Below are 22,138 nucleotides of genomic sequence, written 5' to 3' on the forward strand. Positions count from 1 at the left end.
TGGCCATAAAAAGAGGTTAAGAACCTCTGTATTTATGCCTATCACTTCATCCTGCCTTCATTTCTGTCCTTAGTCATCATTTCAACCACTGTATTACCAATATCCTAAATTCCCTCCCATGTCCGCAAGTGTCCTTTCATTACTTGAGTTATTTAAACAGGGCAGTCTATCACATGTCACGTCCTTTGGAGTACTGGTCCCTCTGATGAGACTCCTCTTCCTCTCCACTCCCAAACCATGGCCTCTGTTTGCCTGGCTAACTTCCTCTCACTCACCAAGCATAGAGAGTTGAGGCCCCTGCCGAGGCCTTCCTTGCCTTCCCAGATGAGGTCAGAATCCCTTTCTTCTCACTCATCAAGATTGTTAGGTATCTACCCTTCCAGATGTGCTTTCATGAAGCCAAAGCCCAAGTCTGCCTGATTTCACTGGCCTATATGTGCAGTGACTAACACGATGTTGGAAATTCAGTGGGGGTTCAGTAATGTATGCAAATATTCCCCAAATAAACCATTTTTAAACTTATGATTTAATATATTTTGTAACTTTTTGATTGAACGTATTACATACATTTTCATGTTATTTTATTTATCAATACTTTATAGCTGCATAATATTTTATTAGATACACGTACTTTATATCATTTCCCTAGTACTGATAAACTTTTTTAGAGTTTTCATTAACACAAATAATGCTACAATGAACATCTTCATGTATAATGTTTAATTTTTCTTACTTTGCATTTAGGATTATGTCCTTGGTATTTATTAACTGGCCTAATGGGTTGTTTTTTTTTGTTCTTGATTTATCCTAAGACATTGCTTTGTACAAGGGTTCTTCTCTCAATCTGAAATGCTTTAATAAAACCAGAACATCTTCTCATAATTTTTCATAGTACTTGTTTTTTAGATTTTATTTATTCATTTTTAGAGAACAAAGAAGGAGAGAGAGAAGGGGAGAGGAGCAGGAAGCATCAACTCCCATATGCGCCTTGATCAGGCAAGCTCGGGGTTTTGAACCGGCGACCTCAGCATTCCAGATTAACACTTTATCCACTGCGCTACCACAGGTTAGGCCTCCATAATGCTTTAAAACACTTTTGCTAGATATTAATCATTATGTCTTATGAATTAGTCAAAGGATTTGGTAAAATTTTGGTTGAAAAGAATAAAGTAAATAATTTTTCCTAAACTCAAAATGTGGTACACTAATTTTCACAGTGAGTTAAAATATTTTAGTTGTAAATAGAGAACTAAGAACAAAGATGCTGTGCTAGGAAACTTTGATAGGCATTTCGGTAGTTAAATGAGCAAAAATTGTCATAAGACTCTGACAGAAGTTCAAGTATTAGGAAGCAAGGAATAAAATAATCTTTACTGTGACAAGAAATTCTAATATTTGAAAGAATATAGCCTTACCAGGCGGTGGCACAGTGGATAGAGCATCAGACTGAGATGCAGAGGACCCAGGTTCAAAACCCTGGGGTTGCCAGCTTAAGCACGAGCTCATCTGGTTTGAGCAAGGCTCACCAGCTTGAGCCCAAGGTGGCTGGCTTGATAAGGGGTCACTGGCTTTGCTGTAGCCCCCCAGGTCAAGGCATATATTGGAAAACAATCAATGAACAACTAAGGTGCTGCAACAAAGAATTGATGTTTCCTATCTTTCTCTCTTCCTGTCTGTCTGTCCCTATCTGTCCCTCTCTCTGTCTCTGTCACAAGAATAAAAATTAAAAAATGAATATAAAACACATAGCTTTTAGAGGTTATATCATTAGCAGTGTACAAAAATATCAAAAAATTGTACACTAAGAAATTGTACACTAGCAAAAAAAATGTATGAACTGACAAGTTTATGCTATTTACTGACAGAAATGCTAGAGGGACTTTGCGGGCAGGGGCATGATTCTCATTCTGATTACACCCTCCCCCCTGCTCCTTCGATCGCAGTGGCCAACCCTGGCTTCAGGAGGGCAACTTCGCCACGTGAAGCACCTGGTTTTCTCTCTCAACAGAGAAGTGTTATGCTGTCTTTTCATTTAGTACTGTAGCTGTAGATAGAAGAGATGACAATCTATGAGGTGGGGAATTTGTCTCCTTGAATATGAAGAAAAAGGGCTAGCCAGGGCCTTTTTTCCCTGCCTATATTCTAGGGAGGGCACCAGAGCCTCCCCCATTCAATTCTACTTAATGATTTTAATTTAATAAATGCTAACTATATGACTGCTATGTATAGTATGAAGTACCAAGGGCTGCAGAGGACAAAATGGATGAGATACATTAACCAGTGGAAGAATGAGTAACAAGACATTCTCTTCATTATACAGAAATGTGAGGAAGACCAAGAAGGTCCTTCTACATCTTTAAATGTCCCACTGGGAAAGTCAGGCTTATCGAGCCTTAATGTCCTGGAATGAAAACACAGGTGCCATAATTACTATGAGATCATAAAAGAAGCACTTAAAGAGGAATGCAACTGCAGATCACTGCTGCATGGCAGCATGGCACAAAAGGACTGTAGAGTCAAGAGAAGGGCAGGATCTGGAAATTTCTTTGAGTGAATGAGGCTTTTTTTTTTTTTTTTTTTTGCTACTGTTTATTGAGTGTCCGTTAAGTCATAAGTACTGACTTATTAGTTCACTATTCCTGACAACAAACCTTGGAGGAATTATTATCTTATAGATGGAAAATAGAAGGTCAGTGAACATGACTTGGTTAAGGTTATATGGTCAGTGAGAGGTGGAGCTAATCTGAATTCATGCTCATGTTCTTTTTACTATCCTATGCATGCGAAGCAGGTAAAAGCACTCAAGAGTCATACCTTGGTTAATATGTCCATATTAAAAGCCTCTCATAACTTTTTTTTAACAGGACCAGTTGTAAAATAGGGTATGGAAAGAGATAACACATTCTTCTGAGATATCAGACTTGAAAAATAATTTCAATCAGCCTTCAAAAAGCATGTGCGGTAAAGTCCATGGACCTTCATCTTAAGGTAGCGTATCATGGTATCACGTGAGTTTGAGGGACTGCCCCGGTGGGACACTAGCCTTGAAACTACTTTCTATCTGAAGGACTCTGAGCCATTATTTCCCCTTTCTATTGTAGTTCTCACTTTCTAGCATCTATAAGAGGATTGTCATAATCATTAAGGTAGTGCATATAAAATATTTAGCACATTAATATCAAGCACATAATAATCATTCAGTTACATATTAATTATTAGTAGTACTGCTGTTAAAATTATATTTTGAAAAAAAATATTTTGCATGTAAGTCTAATAAACGTGATTTTGTTTTTCTAGAATATGCAATATTAGGTGCAGCATAATACAAGATGATAGCTCACGCACCTCTCACTGCAAGGACAGGTATAATAAGATACCACAGAAGGACCAAAAACAAACAAAAAAATCCAAAATACTAATTACATCAACAATAGACATTTTTATTATGCTTTACATTTAAAAGCAATGTTCTTTCACAATTATTTCATTCACTCCATCTACCCCTGCTGTGATGTGGGCGGGGCACCATTCATCCTTCATGGAGGAGAGAAGAGAGCCTCAGAGAATGTAATGCCTTCTCTGGAGTCATCGCAGGTCAAAAGAGCAGAGTGCCACAGTCTATAGATGTGCTGTCCAATACAGTAACCATGTGTGGCTGCTTAAAATGAAACATTCAGTTCCTCAGTAGCACAGCCAGTGTGCGTGAGCTGAATTATCTATGCATGGCTAATGGCACTCCTGTTGGACAACACAGATAACAGACCATTTTTATCACCACAGAACGTTTAATTGGTTTAAGTGCTGTCTATAGAAATGAGAGAACCAAACCATTACTGCATAACATTATGCTTGATGTCCGTAACAGTGAACCTGATTTTTAGAGAAAGAAGTCAGGGAAGACGAAAATAGTATAGAAATCTTTCTATAATAAACACTTTCAGCTTTATACTAACAAGCTAAATTTGTGTGACACTAGACTGTAAGCATAATCAGAACCGGGCCCAGAATCCCCCAAAGTGCCCAGTACCAGTGCCCTGAGCATGGAATCTACAAACATTTATTGAGTAGTTCAATTTGATCATCTACTCATCGCAGAAAACGCCACTGTTTAAGATAATTCTTCCTGAAGCAAATGAGTGAAATGCCATAAAAATGTAAGTAATAACCTTTGTTAAAATCTCAAGGTCATTTATGGTTGTGCATGGATAAAATTATTCAATGTGCATACAAAGTTCTTTATATGACAATATCTTTTAAATGCATAAAAGTTTTTAATGGTGATATAAGCCTCAAGGAGATAGCCAAGATTCTGCTTTTTAAAATGGTTTATAACATATCCCTAGTAAATCGTAAGTTAATATATCCTCAGTAAATTATAAAATCAGGCTTAACTTCTGGTTCGCTTTCTTAGAGCCATTGTGGGCTTTGGCTAACCTAACAATAAATGCTCGGTATTATTTGGAAGCAAAAAAAAAAAAAAGCTCAAAAGTTTCAGAAGTTAGTTTCCAGAGTATAACAACCACTTAACTACCTAAGAATCTTCAACCTTGCCTGACAGGTTGCTGTGTCAAATTCAAGGTGCATGGGCAAAGATAGAGGCAGTTTCATTTTTTAAATTGACTTTGAAAGTCATAATGATATATGTATATTTCATGAAAATATGAGCCTTAGTGTAATGGTCTCTTCTCTTTAGACAGATGAGACTCCATTTATGTTCTACATGATCATACCCCCGAATTTCAGACTTAAGATGTTTGTCATAAATATAGTTAATCTATTATTTTATGATGGATACTAAATCTCGGCCTCCTGGATTTGGATAGATGTATGCCAAATTTATGATGCGCTTGTCTATAAGTGACAGATGCTGCCAAAGCAGAAAACTATCATTTTTTTTTTCTTCTCAACAGCACAAGGTTCCTATTGCTGGAGAGAGAAAGGGGAGAAGAGGCAGTTTCGGAGACCTTGTTAGCTAAGCAATGGAGTCTGGTTGCAGCCAGCTGAAATGAGAAATTGTCATTTGGAAAACCTGGCCTCATTTTTAACAATACATAAAACTGTGAAACACACAGGGGAACCCATAACAATGACTAGGCGAGGGTCTGCATTTGTGTCGTCGTTGGCAGAAAAACTCTTTGACAAAATTGAAAATGCTCTTTCATAAGGCACCAGGGTGATCATAAAAAGCTGAACTGTAGCCTTTCCAGGCAAATCATCTGATCTACTGGTTGATAACTGCTCTGGGTTCACACCCAAGAGACTGCCACCATGCAAAAGGACAACATACTGAAAACTAGAATAAATTGTTTTGAGGTATCCTGTCTTCTTTTCTTCCTTCTTATGTCTTTTCTGACACCATCCTCTCACAGTCTTCATGGATTGGTCATGGGCAGGGGATAACTAAAACAATCTCCATGTCCCCCATGGAAATATTTCAGATGGAATGATTCAAAATGCTACCTAAAATTTGGACAGTCTTGAGGACAACTCAACTGGATGTTTTAGGAGGCAGTTCACGGCACCGGCCTTACTGGCGATGCCCTTTCCAGTGCAGACCTCCATCTAAGTCAGTATATTTGGCTTAGACATATAAAGTCTACAACTGTCAACATAGAGCTTTGAGAACATTTGTCATTTACCTGAAATGAGTGTTTTCATTCAAACTTTCCATTGAAAAGAGATGTAACTTTTAAAGCTTTGTTTTACTACAGTTAAATGCTACAGACAACATACTGCATAGGAAATAAGGATTATCAATAAAACAAAGCCTTAATGGCCTTTTCAATGGTATAGTTTCTACAGAAAAATGTCAACAGTCAGCAAGCAATTATAAAGTAATATATGGTCCTACTAATTCTTTAAAAAGTAGATTAGTGCTCTGACTTTGCCTCCATTGGGATACTTGTATTTACACCCCCAAGTCAGAGAGAGAAGTTTAGAAGTAATGGGAATAATGGAAAATGCATGGAACAAGAAGCCCTCAGTTTCTGCTCTGACTGGGATATGAGTTGTGAACCTACACTGGTCATTTAACCCTTCCAAGACCCCAGGTTCTTCATTGTTACCATATTTTTGGGAACAGCTTGAAGGCGGTAAGTATTATTTTTCTTTGTAGTCCAAATATCCAACACACACACACGCTAGGTTAAAAGTTCTTTGAGGGCAAGAAAATATCTTTCTGTTTACTGTTGTACCTCAGTATATGGAAAAATATACTGATATACTACATTACTTAGTATAATAATATATATTTATTGAGTGAATAAACGGATATAAAGTTTGTTGCATAAATCATCTTTCATTGATGCCCTACCACTTACTGGGTTGTTGAGAGGACCATACAAAAAATGTATATGTGACTGGATTTATAAACTGAACAAATTTAGATGTTTCTATTATTATACTTCAATCAGGACATGCTGGTCCATCATCTTTCTTCTTAACTGCATTTATAAAAATATCTGTAGCATTTCTAATCTTTTCATCGACTTTCATCTGTTTAGATAGCAACTGATTAAAGGCTGTTCAGCTCTAAATATCTTTATATACATTTAAGAACAAGAAATGTATTTTTCCTCATCTTGATATTGAGTTAATTTTTTAAAAAACATCTACTGCTAAACACTAGACATATAGCCTATTAAATTGACTATCATAATATTTTATCATTAGGTTGATTATCACAATCTATTATTATTTTTAAAAAAATAAGGTTTCTTTTTAAAAGGCTCTGTTTTTTTTGAACCTGTTATGAGTAGTTAAATTATGTCACAAAAGAACATTCAGTTTGATGTATGGGGCATATTATCACAGGGAGGTGTACTGTCATATGGCATTATGACACTTGAACTCCAGGGAGAAATTTGGGTAAAGTGTCTGGCCAATATGTTCTCACCATCTTCCAATAGCTGCCTAATGCCTGCTGTGTTTTGACCCCAATTCTCCCAAAGCACATTCCTCCTCCCACCTACCATGTTTTGAACTCCCATTAATGCATCATTAAAAGTTGGAATAGATCCTAGGAGACCATAAAGCCATTTCTTTGGATTTTAAATTTAATTCAACACTAACTTCTAAAGAGTGAATAGAACAGCTATTCTTACTTAACTGCCTTTAATGAAACATGTTTCTTTTTCTAATTAAGTGCATAATTCAGGTAATAAAATCTTTGACAGAGTATTGTTTCATAGAGGTAATGATACCCTATGAAAAATAAAATCAGACAGGAAGTCGGGAGGTGATAGATTCCATCCTTCCAAACACTGGGTAACCTCCAGCAAATAGCCACAATGGGGAATTTGACTCAATTTGCTATTTTGTAAAATGGAGAAAATATTTTACCTTAATATCCTATAGATCTGGGTTAAAATTAATTGGATAATATATGTAAAAAGGCTTTGTTCTTTAAAAAGGGAGAAGTGTGATATAAAATCCACTTTATTCACTAGATAACATGACTTAGTGATTCTATAAAATAAAGAAGAAAAAAATCTTTATTTCCAAATTTGGGTAAGCTACGCCTAGGCTACACAGCTTTTGGAACCAGCATTTATGGGACCTAATTAATAATGGTTTGTTCCTATATAGTCTCTTTGTCTGGCCAAGCTTGCCTGAACTCTCCTTTTATAGTAATGGATTTGTTCTTTTCCAAAGGCCATGGGGCAGCTACAGGAAAGCATTCTGAAGCCTCTTCCTCAAAAATCTACAGTGATTTGAAGAACAGAAGGGAATCAGAAGAGAAGTGTTGGTTTGTGTGTATATGTATGCTTTTCCAACAACAGAGAGGTTCCTAAAAAGAGAGTGAGTCAAATAGAGAAAAGGTTCTATTCTCTTACTCTCCTTTAATAGACACTGGTCCTCAACTAGTACTAAAACAAGATGATTCATCCATGTTGGGCCCTAAGGGGCAGATAAGAGGGCATGAAAGCCTATCAAACAACCAATTCATGGTAAACATGTTCAAAAAATAATTTTTTTCTCTACTGTCTAAATCCTTTAGTTTGAACCAACTCAGAAAAACTGCTGATTCACTGGGACTGTTAAATATGGATTCTTCTTAGAAGGTACTTCCACTAGTAGCCATATCCAATTACATAAAGTTCTTCTATTAGTTAATTTATTACTTTGTGACTAGTTCCCTTAAAATCCTCAAGTTCATCTGTAATGCTAAGAGGAACTCTACAAAGGCCTTCAAAAATCAAAATCTTTTATTATTAAACACATCTTCAGATTCATTTAGTAATATTACTCTCAGAAAACTTCATCATTTTGCCCCTCCATTTTCCTCCACTGTGGTAAAATAATATTAAAATATCTATTAGACAAGTTTAAGATTTCCGTCACTAAAATAGTCTATAGTAAAAACTAAACATAAAATTAATAAAAGAGAATAATAAAGTCAGTATTTTTGATTCATTTCTTCACTTGTGTCTAAACACATTATGATTGAGTATCCCATATATACATATATATATAAATATACTTACACACACATGTATACTTAAATGTATATATTTAACAACATGGAATGGTAACGTATCAAATGCTTAGATTCTGTGAAAACACATAACCTCCTGTGAAGGAAACATATTATTATAAAAACAAATCATGGAGAAAACATGCAACAGCTGAGCGGAGGAGAATGGGTTTTGGGCAGGGGACCAGGAGGAACACAAAGAATGTAAAGAACAAAAAGTGTCATTGACCTGATTTGTCAGAGCTGTTGCCTGTGATTGGAGTGATGGAGCAGCTGGGATTAGCCTTTGCGCTGTCCTTGGAAGAAACCATTTTGGGTTTATTTTTCGTTGCCTCTAGTGCTTTGACCTTCTTGGCATGTTTACTTCCTTTGTAGTGGGCCTCGGCCTGGCTCTACAAAGGAGAACAAATCAGGCTCATTTTTTTGCTACTTACAAACACCACAATGGATGATCATGCAGGAAATAATACATTCAATCATAGGCAACACAGACATTTACCACTCAGCACTCTACTGCATTTTGGCAGTTCATGAAGTGGGAGAGTAGTATCTAAGAGGTTTGGGCATACTGATACCTTCTCTATAAGGACCCGTGTCTTTGAAACCCAGAGGACAACTGGGCCAGGGCAAAACTGTGATGAAGGTGAGCTTTGCCATCAGTACTTTCACCACGGTCCGTTGCAGTTACTTTTCAAACATTTGGCTGATAGCAAGTTGCTTTGATTGTCCTACCCAGGCATGTCCTTCCACAACCATTTCATTTTGTTTTTGCCTTCAGCTGAAATCCTGTCTGCCCTGAATCTACTTTCTTCTGGACTCTGCTCTGAGAGCAAGTGAAGGAACAAAGCAACTTGCTAGCGAGTGAAGATGGCACTACATTTTGAAGTCAATCTACATGTGTTTCATGCAACATTTGGATGATTCCAGTTCTAACAACATTTTGATGATTTAAGCCACAAAGAGGGTGGGACAATCCTTGTTTCTGATCTCAGATGTGATTCTGAAGTCAAAGCAGTTTACTCTTACATTCATTTATACATGAAGCATGGGTAGAACTGTGACTTCAATGCTAGACCAAAAAGGAGAAAAGAGATCAAGACAAGTGGCTACTAAAAACCTTTAAAGGACAAAAACAAACTACAGCAAAACAAGAAAACATTTAGTCAATTTGCGACATTTGGAAAATTCCCCTCCAACTAAAGAACAAAGATTTTATTTTTTGGCATCAAGTACTAGTTTCACATATTTAACAAAAGAGTAAGTACATTCACATCAATTTTATTTTGAATAGTCCCTGAAAATACAAACACCCATTTGGTGAAAAAATATATAAACATACATTATATGGCATATTAGCGTACTTATAAAAGTGAAATGGATGAGAAAACTATCATATAAAATAGTTTTTATGAGAAGATTTTTAAATAACATTTTCTTACATCAGTTATCATTGCATAAACTGTATGTGCTTGAAGATGACTATGCCAATGTTTTCATTCATTTTCCTAAGCAAGCAGAATATAGGTAGTGTGTGCGTGTGTACATGTGTGTGTATGTCTGGGTGGATAGGTGGGTAGGTAGGTAGGTAGAATTGACAATAGACAGAATGAGGTTATAATTCTATTGTTTCAACAAAAGATATTTAAGTGATTTTCCTAGCATATAACCCTGATCACTCAAGGTCAATGACCTTGTATTGGCTGTATACAGTCCCTAACTTCCTGAATATCTTTTCACAAGTATTGTTTTAGATCATCATTGACTTATCATTGCTCTTAGTCAGTTTGTTCAGGGACTTATTATGCACTCTGTTGAGTTAGAAAAAAATCCCCAGGGAGGATAGAAGTGTAACATTATTTTAAGTCTTATATATTACTAACAAAGGATGGTTAAAACCAGCTAATATAACTGGGTAGATATAAAATGAGAAAATACACAACTAAAAAATTTTAAATTGATATTGTGAAGTTATAATAATAATGGCTAATATTATTAAGCCCTTGCCAAGCATAGTTTTAAATGTATCACACCTATTAGCTCATTTAATCCTCATAATACCATGTAAGGTAGAATCATTAGTCAGCACTTTACCTATAAAAACTGGGTACAGAGAAGTAAAATAACATAAAAAATCACACAGGTAGGTGTAAAGACCATTTTATAGAGTGAAATGCTTACATGTGTAACCCTATTTAACAACATATATATATAAATCTTTCACCAAGTCATTAAAATAGTGTGCTTTCTTTTTGTGTAATTTTAAATTTTTCCATTGTTTTAAGAGAGAGAGAGAGAGAGACATCAACTCATTTCATTTAGTTGTTCCATTTAGTTATATATCCATTGATTGCTTCTTAAACGTGCCCTGACCATGGATCGAACCCCTAACCTTGGTGCGCCAGGACAATGGTTTATCCATTGAGCCACCCGGCCAGGACCTGAAAGATTATATTTTAACAGAACTTTCTATGGGTAGGGAATATCTAATTTGTGGGAAATGTATTAGCATAATACATTAGGCCTGATCCTTCTGGTGAGTGGCTAATAAAGTACTACTTTTTAGGTATATAAAAATATCTACAAGATATTAGGAGATCTAATGTCAGGAGACCTCCTCCTCTTTCCAAGTATACTAAATTCTGAGCTGTTACTTTAGTGTCCTTTGGCTAAAGAAGCATATGGTTCTCAAAATAAAACCTGCTAGCACAAGATAAGCGGAGTGTCATTTCCTCATTACTATTTCCTGGCATCAGTGCAGAAAGTTAACAGCATCAATTAGCACTTGGGATAAAGATCCAGCTAAGTGACACCTCACTGGATGCCAAGATGGGAACAACTGTCCACAGCCATGATTCACTTTCCTTTTGTGTTCTGGGACTCGGAGTGCGACAAGGGTTCTTAGCTTCTACTGACCCTTGTTTGGGAAGGAGTGTGGAATAAAGAGAGTGGCAGGCACCACCTACTCACATTTGGCATCCTTCTAATTCCCCTGTGATACTCTCGGTAGGAGCACTTTGCTATCCTCAGTACTGTGTCCGAAGCAGTGTCAACAGCTTCTGAATCCTTGGCAAATCTTCAAATGAAACTGAACACCGTTAATTAGTGACATGATTAACTTGACTTCATCATCTAGGGTTCTCCTTAATTGAGAAGTGAAAGTCACAAGGACAAGAGCCAGAAAACTCATGAACTAGGCAACACAATCAAGCCCAATCAACAGTGGCTCTTGTATCACTTCTAAGAGACCTGGTTGACCAAACTGACTAACTTTACACCTCAGTGACTAATCAGCAGACACGTAATTGTCTAACACTAATGGCTTGCTTTCTGTTTCCTTGTCAAGAGTGTTGCTGTGCTCTCAACTAGAGTGATCAAAAATATCTCTTGCCAAGAACTGCCAGAATCAGAGAGTTGCCTAAGTCACCATTCTAGCCTCCACACAAGAATTCATTGCCAACTAGGCTCCTCTCTCAGAGGTCACTCCGGTAGCCACCAGACAACCCACTGGTAGAGGAATAGCATAGCATTGGTGGGAAATGACATCCTAGAATTTTTTTTCTTCTACTCCTCTCCAGCTTTGTTGTTAAAGCATTCACTTTCCCAAATCCTCTACATCTCTAGGGACCCTACTGGTCCAAACAAGAAAGATAAATAACGAGATAATATATTCCTTTAAAAATAAATATGTAATAATGAGAAATTCTAAAATTGTGCTCACATTTCTAAATTTTGCCTTATTTCTTATTTATGCTTTGGAGAAGTGGCTAGGATCTTTAAATCTGATGTTATAAATGTGCTCACTGTGTAGCGAATCTGACAAAGTGGCTGGGGAAGGTTAATGTCACCGGAGAAAGTCCTCAAGTATTTATTTACCAGTTAAACCAATTTTTCTTTCTTTCTTTCTTTCTTTCTTTCTTTCTTTCTTTCTTTCTTTCTTTCTTTCTTTCTTTCTTTCTCTCTCTCTCTCTCTCTCTCTCTCTTTCTTTCTTTTCTTTCTTTCTTTCTCTTTCTTTCTTTCTTTCTTTCTTTCTTTCTTTCTTTCTTTCTTTCTTTCTTTCTTTCTGCATTTCAAAAAGTAATTAGAACTGTTCCCTTAATTAAAGAAAATTCACTATTAAAACTATTGGCACTGTTTTTTTCCAAAAGAGATTTCAATGTGTTAAGCAGCAGAGTCAGTTAATTTTCAGGAGAACTCTATACACTAAAATGCCAAATAAAACAGATGTCAAACAAACTAACATAAAAACAGGCTACACTAACAAGGGAAAAACCTGATTATTTATTCCACAAAGAGTTATTTAGTATCTGCCATGTGCTAGAATTTGTGAAGGATTAAAAGCAAAGACCCCTACTTGTAAGAATGGTAGCTAGAAGAAAAGACATGCATGCAAATAACTGCCCCCCAAAGCAGAGAGTGGAATTGTAAAATGGGCGGTAAAGAGCAGCAAAGGCTTACGGGTCATCAGGGGAGAGGTAAATATCTTCAGATTGCAGGGGATCATGAAAGCTTTATGGAAAAAGAACATGAGAGCTGGGCCCTGCTCTGGGGACAGAGTTCTGAAGTGGCAGTGTGGAGGGGCAAGTATTTCAGGCAAAGGGAACAGAACATGCTAGGGCAGTGAAGTCCTGTGAACTATGATGTTCCCTAGCCCCATCCACTTTTCAGAGTCACTAGAACACAGATGGATGAAAAGAACGTCTGGGAAGGGCTGCCATGTAGTGAGTACTACCTCAGCAATGATTATCTCCTGTAGAACAAAAAACGTTATAAGAGCTCTAAAAGTTTTTTTCAAGTTCTATTTGTAGGCATCTTGTACAAAGGGTTATGAAGATGTTGCTTTTACATCACAGATTTTATCCTGTGCTCCAAACTATAACCCTATATTAAAAGAACAATCAAATTACTTCTATTGAAGCTTTCATAATTATTTGAGAAATAAGCATGACATTTGAAATACTATAGTTAAACCTATTAAGAAAAAAAGATTACTGAGTAATAGTTACATAATTACTTGAACCTTTGATTTAACATAAGACTATTTTTAGCTAGTAAAAAGCTCTTCGCCTGTACTTGTTGCACTGACAAGATCACACAGTCTCAGAGACAAAGCCACAACAGAAGAAGCACACAGGAGAAAGGCTTACTCAATCCAAAGCCTGCTAGTAAGTTTTTCAGCTGATATTTACAATTATGAAGCCTACAATATCAGTAATGACATACTACTGGCTTTGATAGTCACCCCATTCAATCTTTACTTACTGGGATCTGTTGAAAACAAAGTGTACAAAAAATTATAACCATTATGAGATTTTTTTTTTTACCTTAAAAAGATTCAATTTCTTTGCTAATTTCTAATCTATCACTAAATGAAACACTCCAGGTTTGAAAGGCCTATCCAGAGTCACTACATTGTGTAAGTCTTGGGGAGGTCGGGAGATACTCACATATATCCTTCAATGAGAACCGTGTCCTATGATTCCTGCAGGGCCATCGTTCTGGCTATGGCAGGTCGTTTTTACTGGCTTTATAGTGTATAGGTGAAAAAAAACCCCATCAATTCCAATTTTTTTTTTTATTTAGAAAGAGAAAAGTGGTAGCTTTTAGGGGAAAAAAGTGATGTGTGCATCTGAACTACTAATTTGGGGCCTAATTTAGATTCTATCAAATATTTTACTACAGAAGTAGAATTCTTAGTCTGGAGCTGATTTAAAACGCCACTATTTGAATCCATGAGCCTTCCACTATTTGCATTGACACTATGCATTTCCATGCAGGAGCGGGGAGGTGGACGAGTGCACAGGAGGGACAAAGGGGAAGAATGGTGATGGAGGGAAACAGGACTTGGAGACACACGCAAAGTACTTTACTCATGGAAACCAGGAGAAACTATACAGGGGCCTAGGAACCTTGACCAAATTTACATGAAGCATTAGAAAAAGTGTGAGTTTAAAGTCATGGAATACAGCAAACGTAGCTTTTCTTGAAAATTGCTTTTAAAAAATAAAAATTATTTCCTGTAGAATTTCAAGTGGCCAAAATTTTGCCTCATTTTCCCAATTAGTTTTTTATTTCAGTTATGTGAAGGTGAAATTTTTATTTTAGGAGATTTCCGACAACCTAAGACTCTTTATCCGGATATCCAAGATATACTCTCTGCTCCCCATTTAGGATAAAGTAGAGCAGGGCATAAAAGAGAGTTATTTGAACTTGGTAATATCAACTGTGATCCAAGCCATAAATTCTTTCATTTGTTCAATTCTGTTCTCTCCTCATTTTCAAATTAGGCCATAATTTAAAATTATATCCTTTTAAAAACAAATTTATATATATATGACATATATATATAATGACATATATGTCAAGGAAAAGTTCGTCCCAGAATATTAATTTTTATAATTCTATTCACAAATATTGCAAATAATAGAGACTGTATTCTGAAAATAAGTTTTCTTCTTATCAACTTACTAGAAGTGAGTTTACATGATTTTTTCAATGTATATAATAGATGAGTTTTATTTAATGCAATTTCTTTAATATCACAATTTAGTTAAGAATTCATCAAAAAGTATCTGACAGCTTTACCCTAAGAAATAACACTGCTTATGTTTCAATTTTACATTGCATTAGATATTTTTAAAAGAAATGCTTACTTTGTCTTTTGAATTGGGGGCCGAGATCTGCGTCAGTTTAATGACAAGGTATGTGTAAAGTCCTAGTATGTGAACTAGAGTTTAACTGAGGCCAAGTGAATTAAATGAACCCTAGACAAATATGCTCTTAATCTCTCTCCTAAATCATAAGGCGGAGTAATCGTGAACTCCACGCAGAATGACTTGATAAGCCAGATTCTCTAAGTTATTATGTTCAAAGTAGGAAAATTAGTGCTCTGTATGCTAATATAACCTTGATTACAAAATAATTGGAGCATTTATAATTTATTAAGACTTTTAATTTTCCACAAAGAATTGTGCATTTGGGAACCTAACCCGTTTGAAGCTCTAAATCTTAGAATGTTTAAGAAGCATATGGATATCATCTATTTTTATATTACATTATAAAACATCAAGGATTTATTAATAATTACTTGATTTTTGATTCATTTATGTCATGATTTTCTCAAAAGTATTAGAAAGTGAAATTTATCTACCGCTCTTAATTTCACATTTTAAATTAAGTGAAAATTTTAGTTAATAATTCTCAGCTTTTTGAAGTTTATAGTGATTTCACAGTTACATTCCAAATCTCTAATGTGTTCAAGAGTTGCTGCTATCTTTCAGTGGAAGAATGGGTTGCCCTGTGTGTTCTATAAGAACAATTTATGTTACCTGGTGATAAGTAACGCAATATAATTCAGGTCTATTCCAGTCATGACTCTACAGCTAACTCAGCTAACGAATTCAAGTCTTCTGATGGTCTTTTAAATTAGGTTCCCAGCTTCTACATATTAACTTTTTTTTTTCTTTTTATGGGAGAGGAGGGGAGATAGTGATGTAGACTCCTACATGTGCCAACTGGAATCTACCTGGCCACCCCATCTGGGGCCATGCTCGCAACTGAGCTATTTCTAGTGCCTGAGGCTGATGCGCTCCAATGGAGCTATCCTCAGTGCCTGGGGCCATACCCGAATCAGTGGAGCCATTGGTAGCAGGAGGGGAAAAGGGAGAGAAGGGGGAAGGGAAGCAGATGGTCACTTTTCCTGTGTGCCCTGACCATGACTCAAACCCAAGACATTCACATACACCAGGCTGATACTTTATCCACTGAGCCACTGGCCAGGGCCTATATATTAATTTTTTAAAAAGTTTAATTTATTGATTTTAGAGAGAGGAAGGGAGAGTGCGAGAGACTGACACACTGATCTGTTTATGTATGTACTCTGACCAGGGCTGGAACCAGCAACCTATGTGTATGAGGACAATGCTCTCACCAATGAAGCCATCTGCCCAGGGCTCTAATATTAATATTTAATCAGGCTAGAAGGCACTACATTTACTTCCATTTCCATATGAAAGAAATTTGCATAAATAATACAAAATAAATCTAAAATTAGAATTTTCCTTGTGTCTCCTTATATTTGATATATAATATTCTTAATGTAGACCAAAGTGGCAAAGTAACTTTGAAAGTGCAATGCTTAGAAAGCTGGTTAAAGAAAGGCTTTAGTACAATTATATATATGTTTAATATATTATTTATTGTTACTCATTTGAAAACCTCTTTTACAATGTAAAATTTTTGTAAAACTTGTACTCCAAAGTCCTAAACCAATTTTTAAAATCCAGCAGATATTTGATAATTCAAAATTAAATGAATTATGTAAATGTAAAGATTAGTGCAATATCTTTCAAAACATACAAATATAAATAATAGAAACTAAAGAAACTACATTACGTTAGTCACTTAACCAACTTGAGTCATGTTTCTACACTAAAGTACCAGATAAAACTAGAAGTTTTCATTCCAGGTTAACCTCACACATAAGAGATTGGTCTCCTGGAGGCAAAACTAAAATAAAAATACTTATAACTTTGATTCACCCATAAATACCAAAATATTTAAATATAATCAGTGAAATGATAAGTGGATTTCCAGTGTCTGATTCTGATGATAGTGTCTAAAAGTTCTACTCACCAACAATAGTCACAACAAAGATTGTTCATATAATATACACAGTGCTCAATGTGAACACTGTCATACTCATCTTTGAGTCTTTTGAAGCACTTAGGATGTGGTACACACTAAATAAAGAGTTGTTGATTAAATGTAATATATATAAGATAGAGAATGAACAATCTTCTAACAGCAGGAATGTAATGTTGAGGGTCTGTCCCTTCTATTTTTCTCATTTAACAAATACTTATTGAATACCTATTATGTTCAGACATCCTATCTTCTGTGAGATGCAGGTCTAGTAAACTTACATTCTAGTATGGGGACATAAACAATAAAATTTTAATTTATATATATTTTATATAGTAAGTACTCAGTGATAAGTGATACATCTATGAATATGTTAGGTGATGCTATAAAAAAAAACAAGAAAAGGTAAGTAAGTATAGACAATGATGGGATGGGGTGTCATCCAGAAAGGTTTTTCTTTTGAGGGGGTATTTGCACAGAGACTTGAATAAAGTGGAGGAGTTAACAGGTAGATATCTGGGAGAAGAGTATTTTAGAACCAGGGAACAGTAAATAGCTATTGTAAGGATTTTGACTTGTGTCCTGAGTAGATGGAAAATCTCAGCAGTGTTCTGAACTGCTGAGGAGTTACCTTCTTTGACTGTTTACAGTGATCATGGTTACTGTGTGGAGAACAAGCTAACGTGTACCGTGGGGAGGCTGGGGTGAGGCGAAGTAGAAAACAGGCCATCACCATCATCCATACAAGAAGTGTAAAGGGTAAAGTTTAAGCCCACTAGAAGATCAGAAAGGCTTCAAAAGAATGATTTTCTTAACTAGTAGGTATAATATTTGGCATATCTACAATCTTTCTTTGGACTTTAATTATTCATTATTTCTATAGAATTTTATTTGTATATATATCCATTGTTGATCATTATTTTTGTGTTTTAAGTTTACAATTTATTAATTTTTTTGTCTAGGTAATATAATCACATAATTTAAAAGTATTTAAAAGTATACACAGCAAAAAGTCAACCTTTCAGGCTCAGCAGCTAGCTGTCACTTCTGTGTATCCTGCCAGAGATAATTGAAATGCCTATCAAGCAAACAGATACATATATCTGTATCTTTCCTTTCTTTCATTTTTAAGACAAATGCTTCCATACCAGTATATTGTTCTGCATTTTCCTTTTTCTATTTAGCAATTGACCTTAGATATTTTTTAAAATGAGTAATTAGAAAGTTTTATGACTTTTAAATGGTTGTGTATATTTATTATATTAATGAATCATAATTTATTTCAATAGTACCTTATTGATGGATACGTGGGATGATTACAAATTTGTCTATCACCAAAGATGCAAAAATAGGCATTAGATATTTTAAATTACTATTTTCTTCTTTTACAACTGGAAATAATCTTTAAGTACTTTAATTGAATTAAAGCAGACATTAAAATCTTTCTTATTTAATGCCAATTAGTTTCTATACCTTAATTTGTAATTATGGATATACATGTAGTTATAGGTTCTCCTAAACATGTTTCTTGAAATCAGGCAACAGAATGTGCACCCCTACCCCGGGTTAATAAAATGATATGAACACTGGAGAGAAGGAAGGGCCTTGAGATGGTCCTTCAATAATAAACTGGACATTAAAGGCAAGAGATACACATACTTCCAATGAGGAGAGGACTGTGATAAGAAAAAAGTGTCTGGAAAAATCAATTCATATTTAGGAAAATGTGAATGTGGGTGAATGTACAGTAGGAGTGGAAAAAAGATTAGCAAGGCAAGTGTCAAATTATTTAGGCCTTAAATACTAGGTAGTAGAATGGTAGGTAACAAATAGCACACTTAACTACATAGGCAACGAGAAGCCACTGCGGGCTCTTGTTCTAGCTCAGTCTAATGGCAGCAAACATCTATTATATTTGAAGGAAAGAAAAGACAAGAGAATAACTAGAAGATTCTTACCACAGTGAGTCAGATTTCAACTTTCAGGGGCAGGATAAAATGCCAGAACTTTGATCGAAAAGGAGCTATTCCTCCTATTAAGACAAGTCCTTTTTGCCTTCCCAAAAGGTATTTATGTTCAACACCCCTCCCTCCAACATTTCCTTATCACCAGTGTTTAAACAAGTTCAAGTTCTCCCAACCCAAAATAAACCATCCCTCAACCTACATTCAATCCTGCATTATCACTCTGCTTCCTTTCACAGACTTTTTGTTAAATTAATTTTAGATACAGCTCCATTTTCTCTTCTCAAATCAGTCTACCTTAATCCACTAAAAGAGACATCACCCAGACACCAAAGCCCTAAATCCTAAAACCAAGAACATCTTTCATGCTTCATCTTGCTTGACCAATCAGGTGTACCTGAACCTCTGAGCTCTCACTTCTTCTTAGGAAAGCACTCTTTTCCCAGCTCTTTCTTAGGTTGCTGTCCCCCCGGCTTCATTTCAGAGCCATTTGCAGGCACAGCCTTCCTTGCCAAGTCATTGAATGTTGATATATTTTCAAAGCTCAGTTTTAGATCTTTTTGTCTCCTCACTCCAGACTTTCTAGTCTATTCCCTATTTAGTCTCACCCACATGGCAACCTCACCAACTATCTCTACACCAATAATTTTCTGGTTTCTCTAGTCCAGATCTCTCTTCTGAGCTCAGGCTTAGATCCACTTGGACATCTCAGAGCACCTTAAATGGAAGTTCACAACCAAATTTTTGGTATTACTCGTGTCTGCTTTGCTGCCCAGAAGACCTGGTCCTCTTCCATCATTCTTTTTCTGCCAAACAGCATCACTCGACATCTGCTGTAAGAGCCAAATCCAGGAATCAAGCTCATTGTAACACTACTTATATCCCCAGATTAAGTCAATCTTTGTCCTATGGTTTTGACCACCTAAATATTTCTCTAATCAAGCCCATTCTATACACCTCAACCACTGCCATCCTGGTCCATACTGCCATCGTCTTGTGCCTGGACTACTGCAGTAGCCTCTTTAGTGATCACTCGAGAGCCCTCCTTGTTCTCTTACCGTTTGTTTTCCACACAAGGGCCAGAGTAACGTTTCAAAATGCAAAACTGATCCTGTCATTCCTCTGTTTAAAATACTCACTGCCTTTTCAATGTTCTTGGTTTAAAACCTAAAATAATCATAGTCAAGACCTTTCTCTCGACTATACACATAGTCAAGGTAGGCTGATTCCCTACCTACCTACCTACCTACCTCTAGTTTCATTTGGTAGCAGCAGGTTCCCTGTTACTCTCAGATGAACTGAAAAAGCATATGGTTGAAATGTAAGTATAATGCTATCCTTTTACACATGCCTAAAATGCTATTCCTTTTCTATTTCCCTATTCATCCTTCAGAACTTAGCCCAAATATACTTCAAGAAGTCTTCCATGATGCTCCAGACTATATGACAGCTTAACTTTTTTTTTTTTTGTATTTTTCTGAAGCTGGAAACGGGGATAGACAGTCAGACAGACTCCCGCATGCGCCCGACCGGGATCCACCCAGCACGCCCACCAGGGGCGACGCTCTGCCCACCAGGGGGCGATGCTCTGCCCCTCCTGGGCATCGCTCTGTCATGACCAGAGCCACTCTAGCACCTGGGGCAGAGGCCAAGGTGCCATCCCCAGCGCCCGGGCCGTCTTTGCTCCAATGGAGCCTTGGCTGCAGGAGGGGAAGAGAGAGACAGAGAGGAAGGAGGGGGGGGGTGTGGAGAAGCAGATGGGCGCTTCTCCTGTGTGCCCTGGCTGGGAATCAAACCCGGGACTTCTGCACGCCAGGCCGACGCTCTACCACTGAGCCAACCGGCCAGGGCCAGCTTAACTTTTTTGATTCTTTTCCTTCATAGTACGTTTTACAATTTGAAAAATCATTAATTTTCATAATAATTTGATTAATGTATGTCTTCCCCCACCAGAAAATAACCTGCATTAATGTTTCTACTTATAAGATTTTTGTTTTTCACTCAATCTCTTGCACTTAGCTCACTGCATGAAACATTCTAGGTGTTAGATAAATACTGATTACATCGATAAATGAACGAATGAATAAATAAATGGAGAAAGAATCTTTATTACTTGACAATAGAATTAAAGTAATGGTAGAGGAAGAAAAAATAATTGGAGTTTACTCTAAAAGTTTCAGGCCTAAATGACAAGGAAAATGATGAAACAATTAACAAAAAAAAGCAGTTATGGTGGGACAAGAAAACTTTTCAGAGAAAAATGAAAATTCAGTTTGGACATATATTAAGACTGCTCAAGAGATACACAGTATAGAGGTGCAATAAACAACAAAAAATAAAATTGGTGGTTGAGGAAAGAGGCTGGGGTGGCGGCATCCATCTGAGAACCGCGTGAGGAGATGATAAATAAAACCCTGGAAACATACGAGATTCCTGAGGAACTAAGTACAGAGAAGAGAAAATCTATTTTGAATAATAGTCTTGAGAAACAGTTATATTTAATAAGTAAGATGAAGAAGTGAAGTCAACACAGGACAAAGAAAAAAGAGGCCACCAGAAAAGCTGGATGTACCAAAGGGTAAAACAACACAGAGATCAATGGAAGTAAAAATTCTAGAGAAAAAATAATTACAAATACATACACACAATTATCAAAAAGGAATAACAGTCTTACTAAAGAACAGTAACATCTTGACTGACCAGGTGGTGGCATTGGACTGGGACCCAGAGGACCCAGGTTCGAAATCCGAGGTTATCGGCTTGAGAGCGAGGTCACTTGCTCTGCTGCTTTCCCCCCCCCTCCCCAGTCAAGGCACATATGAGAAAGCAATCAATGAACAACTAAGGAGACTAAGGAGCCACAACAAAGAATTGATGCTTCTCATCTCTCTCCTTTCCTGTCTGCCTGTCCCTATCTGTCCCTCTATCTGTCTCTCTGTGTGTCTCTGTCATAAAATATAAATAAATAAAAATAAAGGATAAGAACTAAAAAAAAAGAACAATAACATCTTTTTTTTTATTATTTTTATTTTTTATTTTTTTGTACTTTTCCGAAGC

At 36.3% G+C, this 22,138-nt stretch overlaps 1 protein-coding gene across 10 annotated transcripts in view; it reads right to left on the bottom strand.

The window, feature by feature from the left end:
- Positions 1 to 22,138, bottom strand: part of ZNF385B (zinc finger protein 385B) — a 463,364-nt gene that overhangs the window by 14,126 nt on the left and 427,100 nt on the right. For all 10 annotated transcript variants that reach the window (XM_066345147.1, XM_066345156.1, XM_066345146.1 and 7 more), the window contains one exon: positions 8,706 to 8,868. In XM_066345147.1, coding sequence (XP_066201244.1) covers positions 8,706 to 8,868 — 163 coding nt within the window. The remainder of the gene's footprint in view (positions 1 to 8,705; positions 8,869 to 22,138) is intronic.

The sequence above is a fragment of the Saccopteryx leptura genome, chromosome 7, assembly GCF_036850995.1.
Source record: "Saccopteryx leptura isolate mSacLep1 chromosome 7, mSacLep1_pri_phased_curated, whole genome shotgun sequence".
NCBI classification, from domain to species: domain Eukaryota; kingdom Metazoa; phylum Chordata; class Mammalia; order Chiroptera; family Emballonuridae; genus Saccopteryx; species Saccopteryx leptura.